Source organism: Colius striatus, chromosome 14 (genome assembly GCF_028858725.1).
Source record: "Colius striatus isolate bColStr4 chromosome 14, bColStr4.1.hap1, whole genome shotgun sequence".
Taxonomy (NCBI): Eukaryota; Metazoa; Chordata; class Aves; order Coliiformes; family Coliidae; genus Colius; species Colius striatus.
Window position 1 is genome coordinate 21,953,658 of NC_084772.1, and position 16,597 is coordinate 21,970,254.

At 63.1% G+C, this 16,597-nt stretch overlaps 1 protein-coding gene across 5 annotated transcripts in view; it reads left to right on the plus strand.

The window, feature by feature from the left end:
• WWP2 (WW domain containing E3 ubiquitin protein ligase 2) overlaps positions 1 to 16,597 on the plus strand; it is a 36,692-nt gene that overhangs the window by 2,658 nt on the left and 17,437 nt on the right. For 4 of the 5 annotated variants that reach the window (XM_062007883.1, XM_062007884.1, XM_062007885.1 and 1 more), the window contains exons 4-8: positions 206 to 324; positions 6,613 to 6,750; positions 7,261 to 7,357; positions 12,435 to 12,646; positions 14,899 to 15,088. In XM_062007883.1, coding sequence (XP_061863867.1) covers positions 206 to 324; positions 6,613 to 6,750; positions 7,261 to 7,357; positions 12,435 to 12,646; positions 14,899 to 15,088 — 756 coding nt within the window. Of the gene's footprint in view, positions 1 to 205; positions 325 to 6,612; positions 6,751 to 7,260; positions 7,358 to 12,434; positions 12,647 to 14,898; positions 15,089 to 16,597 lie in introns of those variants that run through there. The other variant, XM_062007888.1, reaches the window with a different exon arrangement.

Sequence of the window (16,597 nt, forward strand, 5' to 3'; positions counted from 1 at the left end):
GCCACTCGGATGACAGAGATCTTTGCCCCTGTGAGGATGCTGCCAGACACAGCCAGGCTGGGAGAAGGGGAGAGGGTGGGGTCTCCCATTGCCCCATGGCCTTGCCCACCTCCCTCTGCTCCCTGGCTTTGGCAGGCCTGGCTCTGCCCTGAGGGTGGAGCAGGGACGAGGCCACAGCGATGGCCCCTTTCTCTGGTCTCTACAGGAATGTCACAGCTCAGAGCCACTTGGACCTGAAGGTGTGGAGCTGCCATACCCTGAGGAACGAGCTGCTGGGCACAGCCTCCGTCAGCCTGGGCAGCCTGCTGAAGGGCGGCGGGAAGCGTACGTACGGGCCAGCGGGCACAGCGGGAGGGGACGGGGCACCGTGGCGTGTCCTGGGCTGCCTGGCGGGGCTGGGAGGCCAGGGCAGGGTGGAAGCCATTGCCCCCCTCCTCAGCCAGCCATGCCCACCCTCCCGCTAGCCAGAGTGCCGCCGTCTGTGTGGAGTCGCGGCACCCTCGGCTATTCGCTGCCGTTTGTGGTCGCCAGCGTGGCTCGTGACAGCAGCTCTGTGTGAAGGCCTCAGGCTGCCCGCGGCTGCAGAGGCCTCACTCTGTGTTTTCCAAGCAGAGCTGTGCTGCCTGAGAGAGACAGAGCTGGTGCTGAGGGAGCAGAGGGGTCTCTGGTGCCCCGGTGTGATACGGGGCTGGCTCAGAGTCTCCTGTGCCAGGGGCTGGTGTGAGGTGCCCGTGGAGACCTGAACATCCACCCTGAGGAGCTGCAGGGCCAGGCTGGTGCTTGGGCTGTTGTCAGGCAGCCTGCAGTGCTGGGGGGCTCTGCCCCAGGGCACACTCCCCTGCAGCTTTTGCTCCCTGAGGTGTGGAACTGCCTTGCTGGGCTCTGTGAGGTGTGGAACTGCCTTGCTGGGCTCTGTGAGGTGTGGAACTGCCCTGCTGGGCTCTGTGAGGTGTGGAACTGGTGTGCTGGGCTCTGTGAGGTGTGGAACTGCCTTGCTGGGCTCTGTGAGGTGTGGTGTGCTGGGCTCTGTGAGGTGTGGAACTGCCGTGCTGGGCTCTGTGAGGTGTGGAACTGCCGTGCTGGGCTCTGTGAGGTGTGGAACTGCCGTGCTGGGCTCTGTGAGGTGTGGAACTGCCTTGCTGGGCTCTGTGAGGTGTGGAACTGCCGTGCTGGGCTCTGTGAGGTGTGGAACTGCCGTGCTGGGCTCTGTGAGGTGTGGAACTGGTGTGCTGGGCTCTGTGAGGTGTGGAACTGCCTTGCTGGGCTCTGTGAGATTTGGAACTGGTGTGCTGGGCTCTGTGAGGTGTGGAACTGCCGTGCTGGGCTCTGTGAGGTGTGGAACTGCCGTGCTGGGCTCTGTGAGGTGTGGAACTGCCGTGCTGGGCTCTGTGAGGTGTGGAACTGCCGTGCTGGGCTCTGTGAGGTGTGGAACTGCCTTGCTGGGCTCTGGCAGCCGCTGCTCCCTCCCTACCTGCCCGCAGCTCTGCAGGCACAATGGGCCCTTTCATTCGCAGCCGTCCCAGGGGGCTGTGTGGAGAATGAATGGAAAAGGCAACTGGCTGTTCTAGCTGTCCTTAACATCCACCAGAAAAAATGTGTCAGACTTTTCCTTGATGCTGTGGGCTGGGAGGGAGGACTCTTAAAGCTGCAGAGCCTGCCCTGCCCTGATGGGAAGGTGTTGCTGGGGGCAGCCGGCACTGCTCTCATCTGCCACTCTGGGCTGGGCTGGTGGCTGCTCCCTCCTCTTCTCTGCAGGCTGCTGCTTGGCCTTTGGGCTTTGCTGCAGCAGAGGCTGCCAGACCCTTGGAGGTCCCTGGGCACCTGGGAGACCTCCTCTCAGAGAGGGCTCCTCACCTGCAGAGAGGAAAGGAGCCTCTGCCTGCCAGCCTGGCCCTGCAGGGGTGTGCAAAGGGCATTTGGGATTTCAAGCCATCCCGAGTCGGATGGGTAATGTCCTAATGCAGCCTCTGCCCAGGGAAGGCAGTGAGGTGTGTGTGCCCTGTGCCCCTGGCAGGGCCTGGCCATCCTCCCCACACCCTGGGAAGCACCCAGCAGGCGTGTGCCGTCCCCAGGGCTGCTCCTGCGGGGCACCAGACCCACTTTCTACTTCAGCTGTTTGTTCTGGTTTTGGGGAGGTTTTCTGTAGTTACTGATCCGTGAGCACAGCCATGGCTGTTAGTTTGTGCTCCTGTGGCTGCTGTGCTTGGTGCAGAATGGCTGTGGCTGCTGAGCTCTCGTGCAGGGTGGTGTTGCTGCTGGTGTCTGTGGCAGCACATGCAGGCTCCTGCCTGCCTGGGAGATGCTGGAGCTCCCCCTGTCCTTTCTGTTGGCCCTGCTGCCAAGCTCATCTCACTTCAGGGGGAAGAGTCTCAGCTCTGAGGCCTGGGGCCTGGAAAACTAGCTTAGTGCTGAGCCCAGTCAGGCTGGGAGTCTGCTGGAGCTGATGGGCTGAGCTGTGGGACAGGAGCTGCTGCCCTGGGCAGCTCTGTCCCTGCTTTCAGGCTCCCAGCTCTTCCTGGCAGGTGCCCTGGGGCCTCTCTGGCAGCCATCACACTCCTGCTTCTAGAGAGGACTGTAAGGCCAGAGAGGTGGGTAAGAATGGGCTCAATCACAGAACAGGAGCTGGAGCCTTCCCCAGAGCTGAGCTGCTCCCAGGGCTGCTATAGAACAGCTCGTGTGCCCCAGCCCAGCCCCGCGCTGCCACAGAGGCACCGTGCTGGTCCCGAGGCCTGTGGGGAGGCTGGTGCTGTGCCCTGCTGCTGTTGCTGGCCCTGCTGCATGTGGGCACCAGGCTGAGCCGGGCTGCAGCTCCTGCAGCAAAGCATTTCCTTCTGCTGCTCACTACTCGGGTTGCAAGTTACAGAGCCACAGGCTCCTGTTTCTGAGTGGCCCCACACGCCAGGGTTTTACAGAGCCTTTGCTTCCCCTGCTGCTGAGCCCCAGGCAGAGCTGCTGGAGCTGGTGGGACCTGCCAGGAAGGCAGCAGCAAACCCCCAAACCTCTGAGAGCTGCAGCTGCCCCTCTGTCGTCGACACGCTGTCGGAGGGCTGTGCTGATGGCCCCGCAGCCAGCAGTGGTGAGGGCACAGGCCCAGGCTGGCTGAGGTGCCTGTTCCTCGGGCTGGCTCAGTAGCAGCTGGGCAACAGCCCTGTGAAACTAGTTGTCCAAGTCAGTCAAGTCACAGCAGGGGTCAGACTGTGGCTTCCCAGTGTCACCGTTCTGCTGCTGCATCCCGAGTGTGGTTCGGCTGGGACCGTGGCCACCAGCACTGCTCCCCTGGGCTGGCCACCCCCAGGCTCTGTGCATGGGAGGCCTCCTGTGCCCCAGCCAGCGAGGAGCGGGGTTCTCTGGCTCCCCTCTGGCCTGCCCTGGCCGGGCTGGTTTGCAGACAGGCAGCTGTCCCTGATCACAATGAGCTTTTTGGCTTTCTCCTCCAATCTTGTCTTATCTCCCAGGGCTGTGATGGTTCAGAGGGAAGAAGCAGAAGTCTGAGGTGCTTCCAGTTACACCTGGCAGGTGGGGACAGTTATCTCTAAGCTGCTGAGGCTGGGCCATCAGCAGGGACAAAGCTTCCCACTGCCTGGGGAGACGTTTGCCAGGGTGCTTTCAGGGCAGGGTTCTGGCTCTGGGATTTGATTCTTCCGTGGGTTGATGAGGGGCAAGCAAGTTGCTGGCTGGAGCATGCGGCTTTTGGGGTATCCCAGAGGATCTGCCTGTCCTGCGTGTGCTGGAGCAGCAGTGCCAGCTGCTCTCGAGGGGTGGTGGTGGGTGATAGCTGGAGCCGTCTGCCCGGCAGCCTGTGCCTGTGCCAGCAGGGTCTGGGGGGCCCAGCCTGGGAAGCGCCGTCCCGCTGCTGCTCTGGCAACGTTCCTGCCTGGAGGCACCCGGCCAGAGCCCCCCTTCCCCTGGCCCAACCTGGCCTGGGGCTGGCCCTGGAGCTGTGCCTCTGGGCATCCCAGCAGGGCGGCTGCGGGGCCTGGGGCCGTTACACCGGGGCTGTGCCTCTGGGCATCCCGCAGGGCAGCTGCAGGGCCTGGGGCTGTTACACCGGGGCTGTTACACCGGGGCTGTGCCTCTGGACGTCCCAGCAGGGCGGCTGCAGGCCCTGGGGGGTGGTTGCGGCCCCGGGGCCGTTACACCGGCTGCTACCGGCCCCGATTCAGGAACCGTAAATGCGCTTAATGGGCCGGGTGGGAATTGCAGCCCGGCTCTGCTAAATGGCAGCTCTGATGCCGCGTGCGGGGCGCTGCGAGGAGCTGAACTGAGCCCTCATTCAGGAGCGGATCAGCCCCCGGCCCCCTCCCAAAGCAATAACAATCCCTGTGCCACTCTGGCTGCCGGGACACAGGCGGCCTTTGTGCTCGGCCCTTCAGGGGACCCTCTGTTGGTGCAGCAGCAATGTCCCTTTGTGCGTCCCGCCTGCCGGACGGGGACACTGAATGGAAGGTTCTGCTGCTGTTTATTTTCTTTAAGAAAGCCGAAGGGGGCGGAGAGGGGGAGAAGGAAGCGGGCTGGGAGGTTCGTGTTCACATCCCTCACTCGGAGACACCTCGTCCTTGCTGCTGCGCCGCCAGCCCCCGGCCGGGCCCCGCACAATGGGGGCTTGTGCAGAGCCTGGGGCTGCGGGCACGGCCCAGCCGTGCGAGGCTCCCGTGGTGTGGGAGCAGCCACGGGCACAGACGGGGGCTGGACTTGTTCTGGTGTCTGGCAGCATCATCTGTCTCGGGCTCTTAAAACGGCCTGTGGGGTCGGTTCCCCCTGGAAGCAAACTGAGAGCGGCCCCCTGGGGCAGGTGGGTGAGAGCAGGCTGAGCAGAATCCTTTGGTGATGGGCAGGTTGGAGCGACAGAGCTGTGCTCCAGCCCCCGTGAGCGTGTGGCCCTGCCCTGGGCACCGAGGCACAGCTGGCACTGAACCCTGGGACAAGATCCATGAGCACAGCCGGGCCCACAGCCCTGTCTTCGCTGCAGACCCCGTGGCGCTGGGCTTTGGGGTGCCTGTTGAGCGAGAGCCATCAGAGGGGAGGCGAGTGCCAGCTCGGGGCTGCCTGCCCCACGGCTGGGCTCCCCCTGGCGCTGCCAGTCGGCTCACAGGGTGGATGGCTACCAGGCCAGGGCTGGTGTGTGTGGTGTGAGTGCTGTGACCAACCTCCTGCCAGACCCCTTGTCTGTCCCTTTCGTCTCCCTCCCCCGAGGAGCAGCTCTGGGCCGGGCAGGAGGGCAGGACCTGCTCTCTGGGCCAGCATGAGGCGTGTGATGGTTTCTGGTCGGGGCAATGGCCAGGCCCGTGCGCAGCGGCACCGCGGCCTCTGCTCCTCACCCCGGGGCTGTGCTGGGAGCTGTAGGTGCTGTCTGGGTGGCTGTTGCACACCTGGGGCCCCAGCAGCCTTTCTCACCCTGGAGCTAGAGGTGGGGTGAGGGGTCTGTGGGGAGCACGTTCCCACCCTCCTGCCGCTGCCCGGCCCCGCGCTGCGGCCCCACGGCGATCTGGGACAAAGCAGGTTGCTGAAAAATGGTGCTGTTGTGTCATGAGCAATCTGTGCATAATACAAATATTATTTGAGCAAATGAGTCAGGAAGTGTCTGGGCTGGTGTCCCAGCCTGGCGCAGCCACGTTGCTCCGGCCCGCTGTGGCAGAGCCGGGTGTTTGGTGCTGCCGTGGGGCAAGAGCCCTGCCTGCCTCCGGGCACACGGCGTCCGTCCCTGCCTGCCAGCCTCCCCGCCCTGTGCTACCCCTTGCTGCTGTGGGGCAGCAGTGGGGAGCGGTCAGGAGGCTTTGTGGGGGCTGGCAGGGGGGTGAGTGTCTGTCCTGAACACAGGGAGGCAGAGGGCTCAGTGTGGGTGAAGCTGTGGGCTAGCAGGGCAGGCGCTGGGTCTGAAAGCTGCTGCTGGGTGCATGGCAGTGTGTGGCCCTGCAGCCCCCGTGCCCCCAGCACAGCCCCCAGCACAGCCCCCCGTGCCCCCAGCACAGCCCCACGCTCAGGGCAGAGCAGGGAGCACATCCCCAGAGCCCTCAGCCCTGAGCAGAGCCGCAGTGCCCGGCTGTGCCTGGAGCTGGGACTGGCAGTGTCTGGCTGAGTGCTGCAGCCAGGCTGGCTCCTGAGGGAGGGGAGGTGGTGGCCACCTCCAGCAGCACCCAGCCCCTGCCCCTGCTGCAGGAGGGTCTGTGAGGGTGGCCTGGTGCCGCAGGGAGTGTGTCTGTGTCCCGGGCAGCCAGTGGTCACCCTCGTGCAGGATCCTTCTCCCCTCATTTGTTGTGGCAAACCTGTTGAATCCCTCAGCTTTCCTTCCACCATCTCCCTTGCAGCCCCACCACTGGATCTGTGGGAGGATGGTGGTCTTGGCTGTGGTGCAGCCAGGGGACCCAGGGCAGCTCTACCCCCATGGAGGGTCCTGCTTTGTGAGCAGTGGCTGACGAGGGAGGGTCTTCCTCGGGAGCTGGTGGTGGGGCTGGCCGGGTGTGGGGCCAGTGCTGTCAGTGCTTCGCTGAGGGAGTGAGCACATTGTCCTCTGGGGGCGTGGAGAGGTCTGGAAGGGGCCCATCCCGCGGAGGTGCTGGGGAGGAGGCGGCCTCGACAGCGTCCGCGTGGTGACTGCTCGGTGTGTCTCCGCAGTGGAGAACAGGCAGCTGACCCTGGACCTGCAGACGGAGAACAAAGGCAGCGTTGTCTCCGGTGGAGAGCTGACGATTTTCCTGGACGGGCCGGCTGTTGACGTGGGCCGGCTGCCCAACGGCAGCGCCGCGGCAGAGGGTGAGCGCGGCCGGCCCCGAGCGCGAGGGGACAGCGGCGGGCACAGAGGGGCGGCCCCGCGGCGGGCGTGCCAGGGGCAGCAGTGGGAGCAGCTGCCCGTGTGCCGCGCAGGCAGCTCCCTGCAGCACGGGGTGTGCTCAGGCCCGCGCTGGTGCCTGGGCAGCCGGCGGGACGGCGCCTGCTGCATCGCTTTCCCTCGTGGGGCAGCGAAACCTGCGGCGTCTGGGAGCGCTGAGCGCGGCCGCTCTGCCGGTGCTGCCGCTTCCAGCCCAGCGGTTCCCTTCCCCACTGCTGCTCTGGGAGCTCAGGGTGGTGTGGGACAGGCTGTGCCATCCCACAGCAGTGCCAGAGCACAGCACCGTGCTGTCAAGGCCGGGGGTCCTCGTGTGCTGGTGGGTCTGTCCTTAACGCGTGGGGCTGTTGTGCTTTTGGGTCTCCTTTCTGAGAGGAGGGAAGAACTAGGAAGTGCCTCAGTCATTTTCTTCCCCCACTTTGTCTTCCCCCATTCAGGGTCCCAGCTGCCTGGGCGGGACTCCAGCAGCATGGCTGCAGCCACGGAGGGCAGACACCAGCCTCCCAGTACGAACTGCTTTGGGAGCAGACCAAGGTAAGGGTCCCGTGCTGGCAGCAGCTATCAATCCATCTCTGCGTGGTTGCTGCAACTGAGAAGTGTGTGGGTCATCCTTGTGCAGTGGAGGCCACCCCAGTGAGCCCCCAGCAAGGCAGCACAGAGGTGGTGTGGGGCAGGGCTGGGCTGGCTGAGCTGGGGGACAGCAGAGCTGAGAGGGGGCCGTCCAGCCCAGGCCAACCTGAGCCTCTCAAGGAATACGAGGTCTGTGATGACTCACATGGTTTCCACCCTTTGCCCTCCTGGCAGCTGGGGGAATGGTCTGTCAGGGAGGTGTGGGACAGACTGTGTCCAGGCAAACCAGCACAGGGCTGCTCTGTGGGGGTCCCTTCAGATGGGGACCATGGGGACCCAGCTCTCTCCTGCAGCCCAGGCCAGGCACTGGACCAGGCTGGGATACATGATGTCCCCCCAGGCAATGGTCACAGAGGGACACTTCCACAGGTCCAGGGAAAGAAGGAGAATCAGAGCTGCAGGGAAATAACAGCTGCCTCCAAAGGAAATGAGCTGCTTGGGCAGCAGGCCACGCTGTGCCTGGCATGCTGCCCTTCCCTGCCTTCTCGCTGGGCTGGAGTGGCTCGGTGCTGCTCCTTTTGGAGCTGTGGTCATTGAGAGACGTGTCACACTGTCAACATGGAGTTGAATTTAACACCTATTTATATTTCCAGAGCATGGCAGCGGCCCAGCAGCCCATACAGATGTTCTGGTGAGAAGTGTGTCTGTAGAGAGGGCGCCTGCAGCCTGCCTGATAAAAGGTGCTGCGTGCCCCTGGGCTCAGCAGCACTCAGCAACAAGCTCCTCAGCCTGAGCTTCTCTGCTGCTCCTTCATCTGCTGGGCATGTGCGAGAGATGAGGGAAGGGGAGAAGTGGTTTTGGCTCTAAAAACTGGCCCTGGTGCATCCATATTGTGTGTCTGTCTCTCACCCGAGGAGGGAGTGGGAGCAGGTTGCTGTTTGTGCCTTTTTGTTGTGGCTGCTGCTGATTCCAGCTGCCTGGCTGTTAAAGCCTTCTCAGGGTGAGAGAGGGCTGGGTGTCCTGGTGGGAGCTGGACCTTGCAGCCACAGCAGCAGTCAGTTGGTGCTCGAGAGCTGCCAGACAAGCCCTGGTTTGGGAGGCTGGGCCTGGTGGCTGCTCACCTGATTCCCTCAGAGGAGCTTCTGCCTTTGGGGTTGCCTCAGCCCGCGAGTGGGTGAGACGAACGTGGTGAGGTCTGGCCCAGAACCTGTGCAGGACCCTCAGAGACCCTCTGGGTGTGCTTGTGGTGGTTAAACCCCTCACTCCTGCTCTGGTGTGGGATGTGTCCCACCCAGTTCTGGGTTCACTCTACACTCGTGTGAATTTAGGGTCGTTGTGGTCACAGCTCCACGGTCTGTCCGGGTGCCACACGGGACAGAGCGCTGCTGTGCGTCCCCAGCGTGGAGGCAGCTGCTGTGTCTGGGTGGAGGACGGGCCCTTGGCCCAAGGGAATGCTGTTTGATGTTTCTGTGTTTGTACATGGAGCTGTGTTTATTTTCCTGGGCTTGGTGATGGATGCTGGCAGAGCCTTGCAGGCAGGGCGGAAAGAAAAGGGTCATTCTTTGCTCCTGGGCTATTTCTACACTGTCCCCTCGAGGGAAACTGCTTGGTCAGGGCTTCTCATTCTTCTCCTGAACAAATGTCATCTTGGGATTTGCTGCTAATCTTGGTGACGGGGTGTGAAATTCCACAGCCCTCTGTGCCCAGGGAAAAGGAGCCCAGGGGCCCCCTGCTGCGAGCTCCCTGGGTGCTGAGACAGCCACCACCACCCCTGTTTGCTTGGTGGGGGCCAGAGGGGCCTCTGCTGATGGCAGGGGTAGGTAGAGCAGCCTGGTTTGCTGCTCCTGCTGCTGGGAGGCTCCTGCCCCGACTGCCACTGGGGTGATGAGAAGCTGCCCAGGCAGCCCCTGAGCGGTTCCATCGGTGCAGCACCATGGGCCTTCTCTGCTCATGTCGTTGATGGCCAGAGACAGGCGTGAGCATCCCTGAGGGTGGTGGGAAACACTCCTCTGGGTCACTCAGACAAAGGCCTTCTCTCTGTGAGCCCCTTCGCTCTGCCAAGCCCCACATGTGGCTCTGGGATGTCCCCAGGCACGTGGCTCCGGGTGTGACACAGCAGTGAGGGGCCCGGCTGCTGCCTGCTGCTGCAGAGAGGCCGGGGGGCTGCTCAGGGCCTTGAAGAAGCCAAGCTGTAAGGGACCCAGCTGTAAGGGGAGGGTAAGAGGAATAAGCCAGGCTGGGGTTTCAGAGCCAGGCACTTCTTTGGCTGCCGTGGAGCGAGGAGCCGTTCCTGCTGCCCCAGCTCTGGGGGGTGGCACGTGGGTGCCATCTCTGCTCGCGGCACTGCAGGCGTGAGGGCTGAGTGCTGGGGACATGGCTGCTGTTGGAGGGGCAAACCTCCTTGCAGGAGCAGGGGAGTTTCTCAGCTCTGTGTGTGAGCTGAGGCCCCGCTGCCCACGTGGCACTGGGGCTCTCCCAGTTGGGTTTGCCGGTGCCTGACCCCCTGCAGCTGGCCCCGTGCTCTGCCCCCCTGCCCTCCCTGCTCCTGGGCCACAGTCTGTGGGCTGCTGTGCCACGTGAGACCGAGACCGGTGCTGCCACCTCTGCTGGTGTCTCCTGCCAGGACTTTGCAGCCGCCACAGCAGGAGGAGGCTCTGTGGCGTGAGGGCTCTGCCTGGGCAGAGGGGCGGGAGCTGAAAGGTTGATGTCACCCTGGCTGATGCCTCTTTGGCATCGTCTGCTCCCGCTGCCTCTGGCCCAGGAGGGGTGATGGGGCAGGGCAGGCGATGGATGTGGTGCAGGGGAAGCTCTGCCAGCCTCCTGCCCCATGGATGGGGCTCAGGGGCAGCCCTGCCAGCCTCCTGCTCCATGGATGGGGCTCAGGGCAGCCCTGCCAGCCTCCTGCCCCATGGATGTGGTGCAGGGGAAGCTCCGCCAGCCTCCTGCCCCATGGATGGGGCTCAGGGCAGCCCTGCCAGCCCCCTGCCCCATGGATGGGGCTCAGGGCAGCCCTGCCAGCCTCCTGCCCCATGGATGTGGTGCAGGGGAAGCTCCGCCAGCCTCCTGCCCCATGGATGGGGCTCAGGGCAGCCCTGCCAGCCCCCTGCCCCATGGATGGGGCTCAGGGCAGCCCTGCCAGCCTCCTGCCCCATGGATGTGGTGCAGGGGAAGCTCCGCCAGCCTCCTGCCCCATGGATGGGGCTCAGGGCAGCCCTGCCAGCCTCCTGCCCGCCTCCTGCCCGCTGCCAGGGCTGCAGAGCCCGTTCCCATCCGTGCTCTGCCTGCTCTTCTCCCCACTCCTATTTTAAGAGCGCGTTCCCAGCCCCGCCGCTCTCACGTGGCCGCTCTGGGTTTGTTTCCATGTGTCTATTAAAAGACAATGCCCAGATGGGAGCGCTCGTAGGAGGGCTGGGCTGGGCCGGGCCGGGCGGCGGGCTGGCTAATTCGGGCCTGGTGAGCCTGTGCGGCCGGCTGGCAGCCTGGAAACATCCTGTTTTGGTTTCTAAAAACACTGTGGGCAGCTCTGAGCTCATCGGTGCTGAGCAGGGCAGGGAGCAGATCCCTGCTGCGGGGGCTGCTCCCTGGGGGCCGGATCCTGCCCGCTCCCCACGGCCAGGCTCGGGGCTGGGCCATGGGGATGGGTCCCGGGTGGCTTTCGGGAGTGTGTGGTGCCAGTGAGCCCCAGGGATGGGCAGCAAGGGCAGCCCTCCCCTCACAGCTGGGGGAAGAGGAGCCTGTTAGTGCCTGCAGCTGCCCTGGGTCCCCTGGTGCTGGTGGCTGAGCCAAACCCCCAGCATGGAGCTGTGTGGGGGGGATGAGTTCACCCTCTGAGCCCCCCGAGGAGCCTGGTGCGGGGCTGCGCTCCTGGGGAGGTCAGTGGCTGGTCACAGCAGCCTCTGCAGCTCCTGCTCGTGCGCTGCTCTGCCCGTGGCTCTTATCTGATGTATTTTCAACAGCTATCTCCTGCTTTCCCATGTCTCCTCCGCTCCCAGCCCTTCCCCTGCCCGCTGTCCTGAGCCGCTCCCCGAGGAGATGGGCTTTGGAGTGAGTGGGAGGAAGCAAGGTGGCATGACTGCTGCTGTGCCCTGTCACTGCCAAGCTGCTGTCCCCTCCCAGCTCCAGCCCTGAGACATGGGGACAGTTTGTGGGTTTTGCCCTTTTAAGGGGAGAAGTTGGCTGGGGCAAACTGCCTCACTAATCCCTGCGGTCCTCAGCCTCAGTGGGCTGTGTCCTGCCTGGGCATGGCAGGGCTCTGCCTCTGCTCCCCTGGCCCGGAGCTCAGAGGCACCAGCCCCCTCCCCGCTGCACCTTCCTCAAGTGAAATCTCAGCCTTTGTGCTGCCCTGGGGGCTTGGGGCAGTTGGAGGGGCAGAATTTGCTTGGGGGGCTGCAGGCACTCTGCCCGTGGAGGTCAGGCTGGCCAGGCTGTGGGGATGGTAGCAATGGAGCTCCAGCCTGGTACAAAGAGACGCCTGTGAGAGATGGAGCTGCTGCATAAGAGCTGATCACAACCAGTGCTGTGCTTTAAGCTCTCATCTTTCCAGGCTGCGTGTTCCCTCCTTTGCCAGAGGCCTCGGCTGTCCCAGCAGGCTGATAGCTCGGTGGGAGGCGCCGGTGAGGGTTCCCACCATGGTGCAGGAGCTGGTGCTGGGTCTCTCCTGGGAGCTTTACTGCAGAGGTGGCCAGAGCAAGTGACAGCCTGGTGCTGCAGCAGGGTTTTGGGCACGAGTGCCTGGGGCCATGGCTCAGCAGGGGTGAGCACCCACTAACAAAAGCGAGGTCATTGTGACGCAGGGGACTCCTCCGAGGCACAGGCAGGTGCCAGGGCGCTGGGCAGGCTGGCAGCTCTGAGGAAGCAGCGCAAGGTTTAGGGCAGTGCCGGAGGGATGGAGGCACCTGGCTGCATCCCAGCCCTTGTTGTTGGGGGGGATAGCAGCTGTGCTGGGGAAGGAGCAGCACGAGGCCGATGCAGAATGGCAGGAATGGTGTTTCCTTCGTGAGGGCAGCGTGTGTCTCACCTTCCGTGTTCCTTCCCTTGGCAGGACGCACCGACACGCGGCCGGAGCAGCCCGGCAGGGCACGGGGAGTGGGGAGCAAAGTCCCAGCGCCAGGAGCCGGCACCGGCAGCAGCCCAAGAGCACGCAGCAGGCTGGCACGGGCAGCAGCACGGGCAGTGGCACAGCCAGCAGCACAGGCAGCAGCGTGGCCAACGGCATGGCCAACGGCGTGGCCAACGGCACAGCCAGCGGCGCAGGTGAGCCCGCGCTCAGGGCTGGGGGTTGCAGGACTTGCAGCTGCATCTTGTGGGAGAAAAGGAATTTCTGCTGAGATCACAGGTCTCGTGGTGCCCGGGAGTGTCGTCCCGGTGAGTCGATCCATCGTTGTCCATTTGGCTTTTGTTAAGCTGGGCAGCTCCACAGAGCACAGGCGCAGGATCAGCCCTGCCTGTTGTAGTTGCTGTGGCTCCTCTCTGGAGTCTGCTTGACAGAAAGCGCTGCATCCAGCTGCAGGCCTTTAAAAGGGTCCTGGGACAGCAGTGTCACAGCACAGCTGGGTGGGAGCATTCACCTGAATCTGCCCATCAGTGAAAGTGTCTGGAGCTGTTTTCCCCCTGGAGCGGGAAGGAGCAGCTGTCTGTCGCGCACCAGCATCCACCTCTCAAAGGGAGGCTGGCTCCTGCACCAGAGGCTATTTTTGGAGAGGTTTCTCTTGTCTCGCTTTGGGTTTTTCCACAAAGCCATAAATCCCTGGTGGAGCGGGGCCTGGGCCCTGCTGAAGCCCCGAGGTTGCTGTGTTTCCCGGTCTGAGGAGCTGGCTGAGCGCTGCATCCCGCTGCTCTCCCAGGCACCGCTCCCTGCCTGTCCCTGCGAGGAGCACCAGAGGTTTGCTTTGGGCAGAGGGAGATGTTTTGTGCAGCCCAAAAGGAAAATTGTCTCCTTTTCTTTTCTTTCCCTGTTTCACTGGAAAAACCTGGAGCAATGTGATTGCAGTGTTGCCAGAAGCCCTTTTGGGTGAGAAGTGAGGTGGGAGGCTGGTGTGTGCCCACCCTGCCCTTCCCCGTGCCCTGGTGCCACACACTCCCTCGGGCTGAGGACAGAGGTTTTGTTCCCCAGTGCAACGTGGGTCCTTGACTTTGGCTTGTTTGAAACCTGTTTTATTGGCCGGGCCCCAGCCTCTCCTGTGGCTTTACGAGGGATCTGTCCTCGCTGCTGTTTACCACTCGCCAGCCTGACTGGCTCCTGCAGGCCCTGCTTTACACTGAGGATGGGGACGTGAGGGTTTTGGCTGGCTGGCATTAGGGCTGTCTTGCACTCTGTGGAGTGCCTCTAGAAGCCATGCTCTTCCTCCTCAGCTTGGCACGTTCTGGTGACATGACCCTACTTTTGAGCAGGCTGAGGCAAGAACATCCCTGTTACATTTGCCCCTCACAGCTGTAGCTTCACCTGGCAGCAGAAGGGGATGTTTCATGTTCTCTCCACAGCCACTCTGCTCAGCCTCACCTATGTTTCCCCTGGAGCCTTTCCTTATCAGGCGAACTTTGGATCAGCTTTTCCTCTGCTTTGTCCAGGACTGCTATCAGACCAGTCACAGTGCAGTTACCCAGGTCATTCTGCAGGTTCCCTTGGAAGACTGAAGCCCCTAAGGCTGGAATCTGGTGGCAGTGAGACCTCCCCTGCTGAGCCTTGCTGGGCTCCTGAGGGACTCAGCTGCTGGTGCTGTGATTCCCCTGCTGTGAGGGGTGCTGTCCTGCTCCCTCCAGCTGCAAAGCAAAAGTGTCCAGAGCCCTCTGCCTCCTCTGCTGAGTGCCTGTAGATCTTCAGTCTCCCTCTCTTCTGGGAGGAGGGTTACACTGCTGAGGTTATTTCCCTAGGATACATCCAAACACTGGGGCTTTCAGGACAGACACGTCCCTTGTAGCTTTCTGCCTTTCTGTGCTCTAAGGTGTGGAGCTCTACACCCTGCACCCCTCACCTCTTTGGTACTTGTTGCTGGTTTGTTCTTTGCCAGGATGCCTTGTAGCAGAAGTTCTCCCGTGCCGGGCTGCCAAGTCTCAGGGTTTTTGGCTATCTGGTGAATATTTGTCAGACAATTTCCCTTTCATTTCTTGGGTCTGTGTTTTCCTCCTCGTCAGTTTTCTTTGTAATTTTCCTTTGCTCTGTCTCTCCCCTTCCCGTTTCCAAAAATGGAACCCAGCAAGGTTTAGCTTTACCAGGGCAGCTGCCTCGCTGAGCCTGGGCTTCCCTCTGCCCCGGGGGATGCTGCCTCAGCAGGTTCTGAGCTGCTGCCCGTCACACGTTCCCGCCAGGCACACGGAGGTGTGAGCGGCAGAACGGACCCTGGCACAAGTGCAAAGCCCCTTCTGGCTTTGTCTGGGGCAGAGGCAGTGGCAGTGGTTCCCAGAGGGATGTGGCCGCTGCTGGAGGAGATGCCTTTGCCAGGAGGGGTGGTGGCAGGGTGTGCTCCGTCAGCCCGTGTGGGTGCTAACTCTGCCCTCTGCCTTTGCAGGGAGCGGGGATGCAGTGGGCGCCGCAGACAGGGAAGAGGAGAGGCCGGCAGCAGGAGCCGGCGCGCCCAGCCCAGCGCCGGGCTCCGAGGGCCCCGCCGCTGCCGCCCTTCCCAGCGCCGGGGCCACAGACGAGGCGGCCGCGGGCCCGGCCCGGGCAGCGGGGCTGGCGCTGGATGCCCTGCCCCCCGGGTAAGCGCTGCCTTCTGCCTCACACCGTGTCCCCTGGCGGGAGGGGGGCTGGAGGCCACGGGCAGAGCGGGACGCTGCTCTGGGCTGTGACAGGAGGACGTTTGGCGGATGGGGCCGTGCTGTGCCAGGAGCCGGTGGAAGTGGTGGTGGTCAGTAGAGCCAGGAGGGCCTGGGGGTGTGCGTCGGGGATCCCTGTGCCCCCCCTCGCCTGGCACAGCCTGTCCTGCCTCGTCTGAGCCGCCCTGCCCGGGCTTGACTGCTGTGGATTGCTCCTCTGGGCCAGGGGCCGGTCTGTGTCTGCTCGGGGTCTCTGGGGTAATGGACAGGGAACCTCATCTCTGCAGCGAGCAGCCTCTCAGTGTCCGTGCCCAGGGGAGCACAGAGTCCCCGGCTCTCCTGGGGCTGCTGAAGGGATCAGTCAGAGAAAAATGCCCGGGAGAGTGAGCGTGGCTTTGCAGGGAGGTCCCACTGAGGCAGGAGGGCATGGTTGTGCCTGCCAGAGGCACCATGGAGGCATTGGCTGCTGCTGGGGTGAGGTGGGCAGGACCCTTGCTCCTGCCCTGCTGGCTGACAAGGATGCTCCACATCCTCCTCCTGGGTGTGATGAGGGGAAGGGGCTGGGAGCAGAGCTGGGGCTGGCCCAGCAGTGCTGGGGGCACTGGCTCTGGGGGGAGGGCAGGCTCTGGGCTCAGCCCCAGGCTGTGCTGCAGCCCAGTCCTCCCGCCCTTGTGTTTCACACACCTTTAGCTCTGACTGAAAACTCCAAGTGGTGAGGGGAGGGGGGCTGAAAATGTCTTGTGTTTCGTATGAAGGGAGCTGTTTATTTTCCTTTGGCTGAGGCAATGCCTGGAAGGTCAGGGCCTCACTGTGTGTCAGTCACAGGTAATTAGGGTTAACGGCTCAGTGTGCCTTTATGCCGGGTGTGTGAGGGTTTCTGTTCTCCAGTCTGGGCGCTTCCTGTTTCCAGGCAGCTGGAAAAGTCCAGTGCTCTCAAAAAGGTCTTTATTCCAGCCAGAGCTTGTGCCCCTTTCTGCTCCTACCAGGTAGACTGAAGGTCTCCTTTTCCCCACCTCTGCCCAGCCTGAGGTGGAGACAGGCTGTTGGGCAGAGAGGAGCCTGTGGTGTCTCACGATTGGGGTTTCCAGAGGCTTGGGGAAGTTGCAAGCACTGTGTCCTAAACACACCAGGCCTGCATTTGCCTGGTCCTGCTGGCTGGAAGCATGGCCCATGTCCTCCCTGTGCCCCTCTCCCTGTGGTGCTTACACACAAGTTGCACATGTTGGAGCGAGGAGGAAGCCAAAGCTGCAGTGCTTTGGGAGGTGGCTGGAGAGAAGAGGAGCAGTGAAGGGGCAGTGAGCTGTTCTCCAGGCTCAGTTGGCAGGATTTGGGTCTCTGGAGACACCTTTAATTAGCACCTTGTGTGTCTGTCCCTGTCCTGACCATAGGATCTGAGGGGGAAATAGGGCAGCAGCCGTCTTGCAGGGGCTGTCCAAGCTACGGGCTTGTGCT